This window comes from Toxorhynchites rutilus, chromosome 2 (genome assembly GCF_029784135.1).
Source record: "Toxorhynchites rutilus septentrionalis strain SRP chromosome 2, ASM2978413v1, whole genome shotgun sequence".
Lineage (NCBI taxonomy): Eukaryota > Metazoa > Arthropoda > Insecta > Diptera > Culicidae > Toxorhynchites > Toxorhynchites rutilus.
The window spans coordinates 67,284,002-67,300,066 of NC_073745.1; the positions used below are offsets into that span (position 1 = coordinate 67,284,002).

Below are 16,065 nucleotides of genomic sequence, written 5' to 3' on the forward strand. Positions count from 1 at the left end.
GTCATAACATCATCAAAAAATATAAAAATGAATTTCAATGCAAAATCTTGCGAACAAATTATATAACCAGTCATTTTGACCGGTTGGTAGTTCAAGTGTTAAGGGAGAGTGGCGCAAAGCGGTCAAAGTTTGAGTTTTTTGAAAATCGAAAAATCACCCAAATTGGTGGGAAAATCGAGGTTTTCGAAAACAAAATTTTAAATGCCAAATGTCTTAAAATTGCATGAAACGTCGATATCTAGTGTCATCTCCAAAAAATTTTCAAACTTTTTTTTTGGCTAAAAAAAATTCGAGATAACTGTAAATCTCAACGATCAATGCAGTTTCAAGACATTTGTCATCCAAACATTTTTTTTAAAACCTCTATTTTCGGTGATTTTTCGTTTAAAAAAAAAATATTCAAATTTTAACGTTTGTGACACCAGTAAATGAAATCCGAATGAGCTAATATTTTGCACAGAGTATATTATCGTGCAAATCAACATTTCGTAGCAAGATCCGAATGAAAAATCGAGATAACTTTTTTTTACTGGCACCCAAAACCATACTTTTCGTTTCGTACTCCGAAGTCCCAGAATGTCGATTTTTTACCAAAAAATGCTCGAGATGACACTAGATCTCGAAGTTTCACGCAATTTCAAGACATTTGACATCAAAAAACCCCGATTTCCTTTACTCCCCCCTTGGGTGATTTTTCGATTTTCAAAAAACTCAAACTTTGACCGCTTTGCGCCACCTTAAGTACGATTGAGCTGATATTTTGCATAGGGTGTTTTTCCGAGGTGGTGAAAATTTTTCATGGGGTAACATTTGAAATTCGAGGCGACCATTTTCATTGGAACCCTATTGTACATATACTAGATTTTTCGTCTTTGTGAAAGTTTCTATCATGTCTATACAGACATTCAATGCTAAACCGATGTAGTGGTTCTCAAATTTTCATGAAAAATGGTAGTTTTGTTCTTTATCGTAAAACATAATTTTTTATTTTTTTATTTTTTATTAGGGTGACCATTTCCATTTTAGTGTTGTTCGAAAAATAAACTTTTCCCTCCTTTTTTCAAAAATAACTTTTTTCAAAAATAACTTTTTTCAAAAATTCATAACTTTTGAACTACCGGACCGATTCAGATCATCGACATATTAAATTAAAACTGGTCCAATCAGCTGGTCTTTTTTTTTTAAATACTACGCTTGCAGAAAATTCGAATTCTGTTTTCGTTATTATTGATTGTATTTATTTTTTATTGTTTTCTTAGTCTCGGGACCAAGGGCGCTATATTTTTTAATATTTATTCTGGAAAACTGAGGATTTTTCACATAACACATGTCGATACCAGGGAGGCGTATTTTTCGTTTTTGAGTTATGATTTTTAAAGTTAACCGATGGTTCGAAAAATCAATTTTTCCTCGTACCTTTCCAAAAATGACTTTTTTTTCAAAAACTCGTAACTTTTGAACTACTGGAACTACAGATGATAGACATATCAAATTAAAGCCAATCACCTGGTCCAGAAAATTGTTCGAGGGTAGTAGCACTTCCAAAAGGGGAACTACCACTTTGAGCAAGAGTAAAGTGACCAGATGGTCAGAGGTCTAACGCTAAACACAAAAAAGGTTATGTATATACGTTATACGAACATAAGTCATAGTTTAACGAGTCTCATTTATTCGTGAAATTCTTAAAATGTGTTACAATTAAACCTGATCTGTATTATTTCTTTCAACGTATCGGTACCTGGCTGTGATTTTTCGGTGGTCCAAATTTTATTAAGGCCTGAAAAAACTCGCTTAGTCAGAGCATTTAAGCATGGTAAGCACGATTCGAATTCTGCCATTTTCTTCAAATTACCGAATGGAATGCTTGAAACTTCCAATCAATTTTTCTACGATTTTAGTGTTATCGTATACATTGAAGAAATCGACTACTATTAGATGGCGATGGAAAAAAAACTACAAAAAATTATTCAATGGAACAAATTTTTCTTGAATCTTACGTTTATTATTCCTTCAAAAATGATTCAACGCTGTTGGATAGCAGCAGCAGAGCCGTCAAGCAAATTGCTTATTTTCCTCATACTGTCGGCTCCACCCTAAAGCGAGGGAGTCGGACATCCTGAGACGCGGGACGTCTGGTCAGTTTAAGTTAGAGGCCAGGTGCAGATCTCACCTCAAATTCTCGCAAGACCATTAAGCGATGGGGTTCACACCAGAATAGGAACAAACCATCGCTCAGATACCGTAAATGGTGGAAGTCCGATGAAGCTGGGTATCGGGACGATATATGAGGGCGGTCCGATAAGTACTCAGCCTCATCGCCTCATTGAATTTTTTGGTTCCAAACTTGAAAAGGTCAAGGTGAGACCAGAATGTCGCGTTATACGTCGCGTCGCGACAATTGTGCTTTGACAGTTCATTTTGAATATGTGTGTTCCCATATAGTCGTCCACAATGATGCGTCGCACCATTAGCATCGTTGTACTAAACCCTGACGTTTGTGAACCTAAACTGCTTGCGTTGAATATGTCAATGTGCTGTTTTTAACAACATTCAATCGATGTCGTGCACACAACATGAACAACATTTTTCTACGTTCTCAGATTTGTTGAAAATCGAGTTTGAAACAAATTTTATCGAATTAGTGGAAACAAACGAGTGCCTCTGGTCGAAGGACTGTATAACAACAACCACGCATAGGAAGAAAATTGGACTGATATATTGAATGCACAGAAACAAGGAGGTAAGTTGCAGCTAAACATTGTTTCAAATATTAAGACATCATTTTTATGGTTTTATTTTGTAGTGGAAGAATGATAGTGATGGAAAGAAGGTCTAAGACCCTCCGCGAGGAATATATTCGCGGAATAAATACGCTATCACAAGCATCTACTGCAGTTCCATCATGGTCGTATTTTGAAGCAATAAAATTTTTGGAAACACATCCGCAAGATAAGGTAAATTATAACTACATCTACAGTAAAACTCAACAGCTTAAATAACGCAAATTTTGTATTGTATGATTGCCAGCAAAAAACGATCGGATAGTTCCGGCGAAGCATCTTGTGCGCTGAATACTGTTCCGGCAGCTGGGGGTGAACGCGAAACTACAAGGAAAAGAAACAAATGGTAGCACAAAGCTTTTGATTTCCGTTCGGTTCATGGTCAAACAATTTGTCCAGGAGAACCTACGAGACATGATTCACTCGTAAAATACCTTTGCAAATCGATGGAGAAGATGTCAATATTGACTGTTAAACCGCTGGAAGCTGAATTCTTGTACTAATGCCTCGCCGATTTACATCTGAATAAAGTCGTCGACCACAATGAGTCCTCAAATGTTCAGAAGTATTATCAATCGGAATGCGAGGATAAAATAAAAACGAAATTGATGTTTCAATTGTTTTGTTTTTAATTATCTTTTACATAACCAGTAAGCAGGAAATCAGGTAGCTGATACGAAGCCTTACTAGAATTTCTCCTTATTTGAATTTCTGTAGCTGACAATTTTATAAGAAATGAAACTTTAGAACACTATTCTCTCAAATTCATAGAACCTTCACAACCCTCTGCACTCATGCAGTTGTGGAGCACCGTTAGGCGTCGTGCACAAATAACGTAACGCTAAAAATCCGGATTTTGGTCAAAAACTGTCTTCGACAAAGTTGTTACATATAATAGAGCGCTCATTTTTATGTTATCAAAAATAGGGTGACCAAAATTTACGATGAAATAAAAAATCTAACTTTCTTATCTTTATAGATAGAGGTAAACATAGTTCGACAATATTATAGCTCTGGTTATTTTAAGTAACTTTGTGGAACAATATTTCTTTCTATCACTTCAAAAACGCTTTTTCTCTAGGTTGAGTTAGGGTTACCATGAAAAAAAAAGGTTTTTTTTTGCTCTAACTCTTATATGTAAAATTCTACATCAAAACTGTCTTTGAATGATCTTTAGAGCTTTCCAATCCACGCATTTTACGGTGCTTAACTTGTATGTATCTTAATGCTACTCAAAGTTATTGATGTTTTTTCCCCGAAAACACGACTTTTTCATTTACTTGTCGTTCTTTTTGGGGCAAACATAATAAAACATAGCATTGATAGCATTTTAAAGAGCACATTTGACTCTACATAAGGTGAAACTTTCAAAAGAGTGTTATTTTTTGTATTTGAGTAAATTAAATTTGAAATTATGAGTTTTTGCATATAAATGAACAAGTTGCAATTTTTAAATGCATATAGTAAGCGTAGACTTTAAAGCAGCATCACTTCAGTTCAGTCTTATAGCCACTCAACATGGAGGTTCAAAGAAGACACATTGTTGATTTCCTTTTTCGGTGGACGAAATATAGAAGACGTTATACAATTATTACGAGAAAAATTTCTGACTATTTTCTTTTTCTACAATAAAATATATTTATTGTATAAAAAGAAAAGTGGGGACCGACAAATTATCAAATGCTTCCTGAATAGAAACCGTATGAAGAACAACTCGGGGCTCGACGTGTTATTTTTTAGTAATATATTGACATATTTTACTGGCGATGAGTTGATTGATGACATTATTTTACCAAACTATTGTTGTTCCTATTGTTTTATTCAAATTTATTTTTATAATCTTTCGTATGTACAAATTAACCTGTTTTAGTTGTTATGATGGAATTAAATTCATAGTAATAAATAAAAATCATACAAATAAAAAACTACAAAATCAAATGCTTAGCATTTTCCGGAATCAGAAGATCGGAATACTCTGGTGTTTGTCTATTACTAAGAGATAATACTGGATCCGAAGCTGGTGCGAAGCCCAGTTCTTCAGCAGAAAATTTTTCTGTAATCTCCCGAACACGGTTACGCTTCACCCTTTGGCTCAGCATCTGGCATTTCAGGCAATTTCTGGTACTCAAAACACAATTGGCCTTGGCCTTTTTCTCGTAATAATTGTATAACGTCTTCTATATTTCGTCCACCGAAAACAAAAACAAAAATGTGTCTTCTTTGAACCTCCATGTTGAATGGCTATAAGACTGAACTGAAGTGATGCTGCTTTAAAGTCTACGCTTACTATATGCATTTAAAAATTGCAACTTGTTCATTTATATGCAAAAACTCATAATTTCAAATTTAATTTACTCAAATACAAAAAATAACACTCTTTTGGAAGTTACACCTTATGTAGAATCAAATGTGCTCTTTAAAATGCCATCAATATTCTTTTATTATGTTTGCCCCAAAAAAATGAAAGCAAATGAAAAGGTCGTGTTTTCGGGGGAAAAACATCAATAACTTTGAGTAGAATTAAGATACATACAAGTTATGCACCGTAAAATGCGTGGATTGGAAAGCTCTAAAAGTCATTCGAAGACAGTTTTGATGTAGAATTTTACATATTTATTTACATAGAGCAAAAAAACCTTTTTTTTCATGGTAACCCTAACTCAACCTAGAGAAAAAGCGCTATATCGGTTATTTGAAGAGATAGAAAGAAATATTGTTCCACAAAGTTACTTAAAATAACCAGGGCTACAATATTGTCGAACTATGTTTACCTCTATATATAAAGATAAGAAAGTTAGATTTTTCATTTCATCGACAATTTTGGTCACCCTATTTTTGATAACATAGAAATGAGCGCTCTATTATATTTAATAACTTTGTCGAAGACAGTTTTTGTCTAGAGAATCACTGTCGAGCTCTAGATGCTAATTTCCACTTAAATGCACCTCCTGGACCATAGTGCAATGGAGCGTAAATTATAATTGGCATCGTCATTTTAATGTTGTGTTAATGGCTACACAACCTTAAAGAGACATAAGTCGAGTTCAGAAAATAATCGAGGTCTCTTTGTCGCATCAGTATATCGAAAATCTCTCCTGCTCGCGATTTGGCTCGTAGGCTGAAGTCAGCAACTACGATAGCCAGTGCCTCGAAATATTCCGGGTGACATAAATAGCAGCTACGGCACCAGCTGCTCTCCGATGTCGGCTCATGTATTCTTTCAGATCGATTTTTTTTGACTATATGTAGTCTGCAAACATAGAATAATTATAAAGGTGGAAACAGAATGCCGCGTTGTGTGTTGCTTCTTATCAGCTGTCAATGCTTGCGTTTTGTACTAAAAAACGCAAGTATTCGCCCGATGCAGTTTGTTGATTTGCATTCGCGTCACCACTTTTCATGTAAACAAAAACAAAATTAAATTCGTATAATAATCTTGTTCTTGTTGAGTCCATGGATCAGTTGAATGTTTTTCAAAAAACACATTTACATATCCGCGCTGGCGGCATTGGGGTTCGTTTAGGGTAAATGATCTTGGTTTGTCCAATTTGGGGTGTTTTTACGCAACTAGTAAATGCAAATCGATTTTTCTTCATGAAAATCACACATAATCGATACGAGTTTGGGTTTGTTGAAAAGCCCCAAGTCTCTAGTTGCTAATACTACCATAAGGTGTTGAAATTATTCAAATTTTTATTTTTTTAATGATTTTCCTTAAAGAAGAATTATGATTATGGTTTGACCACCTCTGATCATGGTTTGCCCAAAAAAATGATCATGGTTTGTCCGGTTTTAGAAATCTCCATTTTTGAATGAAAACATTCGAATTCACAATTAGATGTTGCATTTATCATTGCTTGAGTTTACTGTCATCATATTGATTCATTCATAATTTAGGCTTTCTTCAGAATATTGCCTTTTCTTGGGCATTTTAGAAGTGTTCACCTCAACACAATCAACACAGAAAATCCATACTTCTGCTATGCGCGAAGCACACCATAAACAAACATAAACAAACTGCAGCGCGCCAAGCGGTTGCCATAGAAATCATGTGGACAAAATAACATTATTGAATTGGACAACTCATGATCAGAATTGAGTTCATCAAAATGCGTTAATTTAATGGTTTAGCTATGTAAATCCGATACAAATGGCGAGCAAGCATGATGTTCACAATATTTTGTTGTAATCCAGAAAAGGTCTGAATACGTGCCAAATAATCATCTAGTGATCGATTAAAAGTTAGCTCGAATGAGGGGCGCATTGACACAAATAGAAGGTGTATTTTATAATTAAAGGACATGAGATTTCGTAAAAATATACTATCAAACTACTATAAATCATGTAAAAGGCAGTTTCATTTATATGTTTCGAAACATTCGTAGGCCTTATTTGACACAGGAGCGCTGAATTAGAGCATTCAAAAAAGTGGGCAAACCATGATCATATTTTCGACTGGACAAACCAAGATCATTTACCCTACTAGTTTAGGGGAGCATGAAAGAATAGCTGATTTTCAGTTGGAATGAACACGTTTTCAAAATTAAAATTCTGATTGAAAATTAGCTTTTCCATATCAAACTAGTATTCTATTTAAATGAAAAACATTTTTGTTTGCAGGTGGTGAAAAAGTCTCATACGAAAATTGTTTATGAAGACAACTCTATATTATGATGAAAAAATTCAGCAACAATGTTGGCCATATGGTTGATTGAAAGTCAGAAACACGTGTTTCGAGTAACCAAATAACATGATGTGAAAATTTTCATTCAAATTTTAGAATTTGAAACCCGGCTTAGTGTCTTCTAATCTGATAGAGATTACATCAACGAGTTTGGGACCCAAATTATGTCCCTAATTTGAAGTTGCCACCAGACGTCGACTCCCTGCTACTGTCATCGCGAATTCAGCGCAAGCAGTTTAGAACAAATGTTAGCGTCTAGTACAACGATGCAAATGACGCGACGTATTATTGTGTTCGACTAAATGGAAACACACATATTTAAAATGAAGTGTCAAAGCACAATTGTGGCAACGCGACGCATAGCGCGGCATTCTGGTCCCACCTTAAGAAATTACAGATTCACTTGTTGAATGAATCTTTTGAGTGTTTCGCTTTGTTTTCGTTTACATGTAAAGCGGCAACGCGAATGTTTTAGTACAAAACGTAAGTAATGACGGCTGACGAGAAGCGACGCACAACGCGGCATTCTGGTCCCTCCTTTAATTCGGTTTACTTGATTTGTCGCCAGCCGTTCTTGACATTATTGGAAAATTACGATCTGTTAAGGTTTACCAATCTCAACGATAGTTCTCATAGGTTCTCGACTCTGTTCCCTCACTGTCATGAAATTTTGAAGAATAGTATAGTAAATGTATAGTAAGTATAGTAAATCAATGCAATTGTTCATTCAGGGGGTCTTCGTAGCCACTTGGTTACGCGTTCGCTTACCAAGCGATCGATCGTGAGTTCAAATTCAGGGCCCTCAATTGTGACCATCTTTGTGTTGTTATAAAATAACTACGTCCACGCAACCATCATCAGCGATGGAAATCGATCCACGGTGGAACAAAGATCGATTCGTCCATACAATTGCTCTGCTCTGCAAGAAACATCGGACTGCTGTTCTATAAATAGCCCAACAATGATCAATATCAACTGTCTTCGCTGTCCGGTCTGCTGAACAATGGAAGAACAGAAAGAACACCCTTACACCTAAATGGCTACTACTGTGTAATTTACCATAATGTAATGGAACAGAAAACTTAACGCCTGAATGGCTACTACTAACTACTGTGTAATTTACAATTTCTAGGTTCATAAACATATGTACATGTACACGATTGAAACCCGGCTCTGTTACAGCTAAAATGCTAATGAGCCTAATAAATAAATAAATGAGATAAAAAAAAATTGTTCATTCATCGTGAAGAATCGTATCGTCTCTTTCTTCTGTAATGATGTCAGGGCAAAAGAACTTATGAAATCATTATCACGTTGACGTGTATAAGTTATTGTTACCAAACAAAACACCAACAGAATGCAAAAGATACTGAAGTACTGTCGTCGGCCACTGAGCGATACTATGTTCAAGACATCACTGCGATGCGACCTATTTTGCGTACGTTATCACTGTGGTTACGCCAGACGGCAAAGTGTTGATGAATGACTCACAAAATAGGTCTGACATCATGTGTATTGATATAAAGTAAATATAAAAGCTTTTTATGTATTAAAACTAGGGAAAATGTCATACGGTGAGTCAAATATCTTTGATGTGATGAATAGAGCCTCTCATTTTTCAAAAACCTGTGAAATATTGTTATATCCAAAAAGTCTGCAACAAAAATATAAAGTATTTTATAGATATGTCTGTAAATTTACAAACATATCTGTAAATCTGGCATCTCTGGTGGTCTGAGATTTTATTGCAAGAAATCGCTTGAAAAAATGCATGAATTTGCTTGAAAGTTAAGTGAATTGAGTCCGCACCACTTAGGCGTACACGATCTTATTGATGGATAGTTTAATTAATTCTGCCTTGATAAAATATAGGCTTTATCTCGTGATTGCACCTCGGTTTAGTCCATTATCGCGTTATCCGTGATTTTTGTTATTCCCGTTGCCCTTATTAGACTATTTCGCTGGTAATCGGGGTTCTACTGTACCTCGTTTCTAAACAGCTCTCGAATGTGGTTGGTTGGTATGGATGCAGCCCTGTTGTATTACGCAGAATAACCGAAGATAAAATGGGCGCTAAAATATGATGTGTGTGTATAAAATGAGGTGCGCATCACAAAAGTAAGAAGCGATGTTTCATATCCGAATTCAACGCCGTATTCAAAACACGCTCTCATGTTTAATGAGTTGGGTACACTTCGTTCCATGAGAGAACATGTGATTGTAATGAACGTGGGCCGATTTAAATTAAAGTCGAATGCAGCGTTGCTGCTCTCAACCCTTGTTTCATAATTCGTTTCAACATATTTTCAACTGTATTCACACTCGAATTTAGATCCCCGTGTATTGCATTACTAAACTCGATAGAATCTCTATTGAAGTATGAATGTCTCAGATCACACCTTCATAAGTACGTTCAACTAAACGTATTTTTTTGGGATTTTTGCTGTAGAAACATATAAAAGAATAAACAATAAATTTATTCCTATAACATAAAAAGCCAACCCCCTAACGAAAAATTCGGAAGGAAGGAATAATTATAACCTAAGGCATGATTGTTAATTAGGGATACACTCAACATTTACGAATATAACCGAAACCAACATAAACGGAATATGCCCAACGGAAGAGATCAACAGAACACAATCTCGGTGTAACGTAAACGAATCAAAACATGAATATATGACCGAGAGATGCACAACAACAGTTAGAGATACCGACCCCTTGACCGCCTCCGGGGTCTTCAGCAGGTTACCCTTGCAGTAGTTGGGTGAGCGGTTTTCGTTGTTCTCCTCTTGCTGATGCTGGCAGAGATGATCGGCCGAACGCGATAGCTCGGGCACCATGCTGGTGAAGTTGATATCGCTCAACAGCACTCGGCGCGCCTCTTGGGTCTTATCCGATGGTCTGTGTTCCGTCGTGGTCGTTGGTGGTCGGCAGCAAGCAAAAAGACGGGGGGTACAAAAATAGAGACACAATATTTTCATGGTACTAATAGTTCTTGGCTCTTTTCTTCATATGGCTAGCGCGGTTGTAATTTGTTTAGTGGGTGGGTTGATGGGTGAGCTTGCAAGGATGCGAATGGAAGTGGAAAACCAACAACGGAAATGAGTGCTTAATGGTGACGGTATAGTTGGCATGAAAAAGCTTTCATCGCTCAAACTCATCGCTGTTAGCATAAAGTGGAACAGCAGCGCGCAAATGAGGACACAACCGAAGTAGGAAGCTCTCGAGAAATGTGTACTTTCTCCCTAGGAAGTTGGACTGATGCGGTAGTGTGCGAAGGTGTTCGGAGAGGTCCTGGAGTGGTGGGACCTTGTAGCTTGTGGTAGCCAGCGGGAACGGATGGATGGATGGGAGATTTCGCCGACGGCTCACGATTAAGATTAAAGCTGCCCGATAAATGAACATCGTAATACGATGACAGGAAGAGTAAATGAGTTCTGTCACGCTATGTCACGGAACGTGGGAAAAACGCCCGGACGGATGGGCCTGGAGACACTTCAGTGTTGGGCTTTGAGCTTTTCGCCAAGTACGATTGATGACTCTCGTTGTATCTCTTGAGTGCAGTAAATTGAAATGAGCTGAATTGTACGTGCGGAAATAGAAATTTTATTGGTTTTGAATGTTAAGTGATGCTACGCTTGTTTCAATTCAATTTCATTCTTGATTTTTTTCAGGTTATTGCACAGTGGTTTCTGTTATTTTCACTGATAAACATATTCATTCTTTAGATATTGCAGATATTTTTAATTATGAATTACAATTTGTTTTTCTTTCTCATACTAAAACTGAGAAAAAAAATACGAGGTGTTATATTTCCTTCCTTTTCAAAGATTCGCAGCTTTTGTGACTTATATGAAAAAGTAGTCATCAGTACAAATATACCACCACATTTTTGACACATTCGTGGGGTAGGGTAGTCCCTGTAATCACATTTCAGTTGTATAGAATCCCTCAGACATAATACCCTGAGGAATGTCTCCAATTCAATTTCAGAATCAGTTTCTGTAGGGTTGTGCCAGGAGAAGAGTTTATGGCCATCTAATAAATAAAGAAAGATAAGTGTTTCCTTATTGTTGGACGAGAAATTAATCATTATCGTTTTCAACGATAATCGAGCAAACTAGTGATACGTTCTCGTCGCGTTTATCGTTGTTTGAACAGACCCGTCTAGTTTCACTCATTCAACGATTCAGACATCATCCTAAAGCAAGTTAAACTCACAGTGTTTTTCTTTCACGTTGAATACGAACATTCAAGTCGAGGTTTTCGCTTTGCGAAAGGGTCATCAAATGGTTCAGTTAAAGCTTTTCCACGCAGGATGGCAAATTTTAGTTTTCTCGGTATTGGACAACTAGCTGACACAGTACTTCGAGAGTGTCTCCGACATCTCCATTGGTGAAGCTCGAGCTTGACGATTGTGGATCGATGTCCATATTGGAAGACGAAACAGTCTCCTAACAGGCTTGATGAACTTACACATCGATCTACGATCCAGCATCACAGCTGAAGTGTTTCCTTATACTTTGAGAACAAAAAACTAAAAGTTTTTAAGAGCTAATATACAATGACCCGCAACGAAAAAAATTCAAGCTGAATGCGTAAACTTTTTCATAGCAATTTCATAGAAAAAATTAAATGATAATTAGCGTGAAGGTGGAAGTAAGCCACAAATGGCTGCCACAATGGCGCTCACTTCTTTCATCTTCCTCCCTCACCCCTCGTCCGATATTCAATAATTTTGCGATACAGTGTGTAGAAAATGATCATTTCCGTACACTTCCCATCAAGTAATATCAACCAAACTCTAATCGATTATTCACAAGATATTAAACTTTCATCTGCCGTTGCACTGTATAGTGAAAAACGCCGGAAAACTCGAGCTAGTGCACTGAAAGTTAAATTTTCATTTTTCAATTTTTCGCAATGGTTTTGTGTATATTGGTGAAAGCATCGTTATTTTTTCGACACTGATGCCAGACAACATCATCGAAACAGCTATAAAAACCACTCAATAAAATGTTATTTCTGGGTCATGGCGTTACATGTCATGAAAATCAATAAAATAAAATTGTGTTGATATAAATACAATTATTATTTTTACGTTTAATGGGTCTATAATGTAAGTTTTAGCAACTCGGAACACTGCCATGGCTGCCTTTGCTGTCAAAAATAGTAAACGAAAAAGTATAACATTCAATAAAAATGCCTCGGAAAAGAAGGGTTAAAGCTCTCCAACGTGAATATGTAAAAAAAAATGCGATCAACGAAGGAAAATATTAGGGAATTATCAATATCGAGTTACTGTGCGGAAGAACTTGTTGATACCAAAAGAGCCCCAATTCGCATGTGTTAAAAATTTGCTCATGTAACGCTCGCGTATGATCACAGTTTTACTTCATATGCAAATACACCTTCTATGTATATATATATATATATATATATACAGCCATTCCATGCCAAAACGATATAGTGGTTCGCAGATTTTCGTTTGCCAAAAATCACTTTTTTCATAAATTCATAACTTTTGATCTCTAGACCGATTCAGATGATCGACAAATCAAATTAAAATCAAACACCTGGTCTTTTTTGAAAAAAACACTATACCTGCAGAAAATTTGAATTCTGCTCTCGTTATTATTGATTGTATTCGTTTTTTATTGTTTTCATAGTCTCGGGACCAAAGGCGCTATGGTTTTTTATATTTTAGGGCCTTAGAATGCAAGGGGTGTAAGTGACTTGATCGATTTCTCTTCATCAACTTTTTCTTTAGTTAATAACTCAACTGCAAAAAAGTTCCAATTTAGGTTCGCTATAGAATCCGATAGATGAGGTTCTGACTTATTTTCCACATTGTCAAATACAACTGGGAATGTAAGTTATAACCAGAAGAGAGAGTCGATGTAGAGAAATCGACCAAATCACTTACACCCCTTTCATTCTAAGCCCCTCACTTTTTATGGAAAGCTGAGGATTTTTCACATAATATATTTCGAAACCAAGGAAGCGTTTTTTTTCGTTTTTGAGTTATGAGTTAGCCGATGGTCCAAAAAATCAGCTCAGCTTTCAGGAAAAAATAGAAAAAATATGGCACTCTTGGCCCCGAAACGATGTAAGCTATAGAAAACCAATATAATCAATAATTGCGAAAACAAAATTCATTTCTATTCAGAGTGTAATATTTTTTCAAACAAGACTAGCTTATTGGCTTTAATTTGATATGTCGATCATCTGAATCGGTCCAGTAGATCAAAAATTATGATTTTTTGTAGTGGAAAAAATATGATTTTTCGGACCATCGGTTATCTTTGAAAAATAATAACTTAAAAACGAAAAAAACACCTCCCTGGTTTCGAGATATGTTATGCAAAAAAATCTCAGCTTTCCAAAAAAATATAAAATAATATAGCGCGTTTGGTCCCGAGACCATTAAAACTATAAAAAACAAATACAATCATTAATAACGAAACCAAAATTAAAATTTTGTGCAACTCTGTTATTTTTTTAAAGGTCATAATTGGCTTTAATTTGATATATCTATCATTTAAATCGGCTCGGTAGTTCAAAAGTTATGATTTTTTTAAAAAAGTCTTTTTTTGAAAAAAGTGGAAAAATAGATTTTTTGGACCACCCTAAAATGGAAATGGTCACCCTGACAAAAAAATAAAAAAATACGGGTCTGATGGTTTGCGACAAAGAACAAAATTTCCACTTCCCACGAAAATCTAAGAACAACTATATCGGTTTGACATGGAATGGCTGTATATATAGTTTTAAAAATATATTCAAGAATTCGGCTCTTTTAAACTTATGTAACTGAGCCTGTAAAAATAAACGAATTTATAAAAAAAATGCATAATGCTTAACTGTAGTACAAAAAGTTATTGTTTAATTATTTATCAAAGTTTGATGTGTAAATACATGTGTAAATAGTGTAGTTTAAGCAAGACTACGTGCTTCAAGTAGTTGCATAGCGCCGCGTAGAAGTTTTCATTCAAATTCTACCAATTTAAAATTGCCTTTGAGCCTTTTAATCTGATGGATTGACAGTTAGTCGAAACAATGGTTCGTATACACATTACTAAGTTCATTCTTCCGTTAAGATTTGAGGAATTGAATTATTTTTCATTAAAATTAGGGGTGGTGTTATTTCGAAATTCTTTTTTTTTCGTTTTATGGTGCTAAAACTGTCCGAACCGTACGAAAAACCAGAATTATTTTACTTTTATACATGCTTAAACCGTCTTCCGCAAATGCTACTGAAAGAAATTCTAATACACGTTCATTTAATTTTCGGTATAGTGCATCAAACGTTGTGTGGTTTAATATTGTTTCTCTGAGTCTAGAATTAATTGAAATCATGGCTTTGCTATATTCATCAAGGACAATTCAGTTTCTAGAGTAAATATTGACACTACACTCTGTCCAACTTCTATAAGATCATCCTGATTCTATTTTGTTGCAACACAAACAGTTAGAATTTCAACAAGATACATTCATGCATTGTTGAATGCTTAGAATAAAGTATATTTAACGTCAGTTCTGTTCAAAAGAGTTGTTTGTTGATTTATTGTGCTTAAATATGATAATTTCAGCTGTCCAGTTTCTATAAGACCACTTCAAAATTCATAAGTATTATCTATGAAAAATAATCTCCGTAGGGGTCTCCGTAGCCACATTGGTTGCGCGTTTGCTTAGTAAGCGATCGATCGTGAGTTCAAAACTCAGGGCCCTCATTGACCATCTTTGTGTTGTTACAGAATAACTACGTCCACGCAACAATCATCAGCGATGGAGATCGATCCACGGTCGAAATTAGATCGATTCATCCATACAACTGCTCTGCTCTGCAAGACACATCGGGCTGCTGTTCTATAAATAACTCAACAATGATCAATCAACTGTCTCCGCTGTCCGGTCTAACTGGATAATGGAAGAACAGAACGAAAACTCTTACGCCTATATGGCAACTGTGTAAATGTGTACCATATGCAATGGTATAGAAGGGAATACTCTAACGCCGAAAAAAAAAATGGCAACTGTGTAATGTTCTAATTATAGATATGATAAACATGTGACATATACACGATTGAAATTCGGCTCTGTTACAGCTAAAATGCTAATGAGCCTAAAATAGACAAAAGGGATAAAAAAAACTCTATGAAAAATTCAAAACGATAGGCTGATTTTCATGTCAATAATTGGTAATCTTGCCATTTCGACTAACAACCTTGAAAATTTGTGTAGGAATACCATTTATCTAATTCTGCTCAACGGATTTCTCGATATTTTTCCATTTTTCCGGAATTGCGACCTTGAGTTCTTCAATCGTGGTGTACCGTTTTCTCTCAGTGTAGATTCTGCGTACAAGGATCCCCCCTAAGATTTTCAACAGGATTCAAGTCTGGAGAGTGAGCCGGCCAGTCAAAAAAAAAAATTGGTTTTTGGTCCTTAATCCATTGCTTGGTTTACTTGCTGGTATGAATAGAAGCGTTGTTTTGCTGGAATGTGATTTTTTTTGTGACGACATCCACGCAAAAAACGGTAGGAGAGAGGATTCCAGAACATGTGTGTAATCCTTGAATGATGTGAAACCTATTT

The 16,065-nt window shown here is 35.8% G+C and overlaps 1 protein-coding gene across 2 annotated transcripts in view; it reads right to left on the reverse strand.

The window, feature by feature from the left end:
- LOC129771090 (uncharacterized) overlaps positions 1 to 16,065 on the reverse strand; it is an 86,779-nt gene that overhangs the window by 22,605 nt on the left and 48,109 nt on the right. The window contains exon 4 of one of the 2 annotated variants that reach the window (XM_055774414.1): positions 10,183 to 10,368. The exons of the other annotated variant lie outside the window; for it this stretch is intronic. Coding sequence (XP_055630389.1) covers positions 10,183 to 10,368 — 186 coding nt within the window. The remainder of the gene's footprint in view (positions 1 to 10,182; positions 10,369 to 16,065) is intronic. 2 annotated transcript variants of the gene reach the window in all.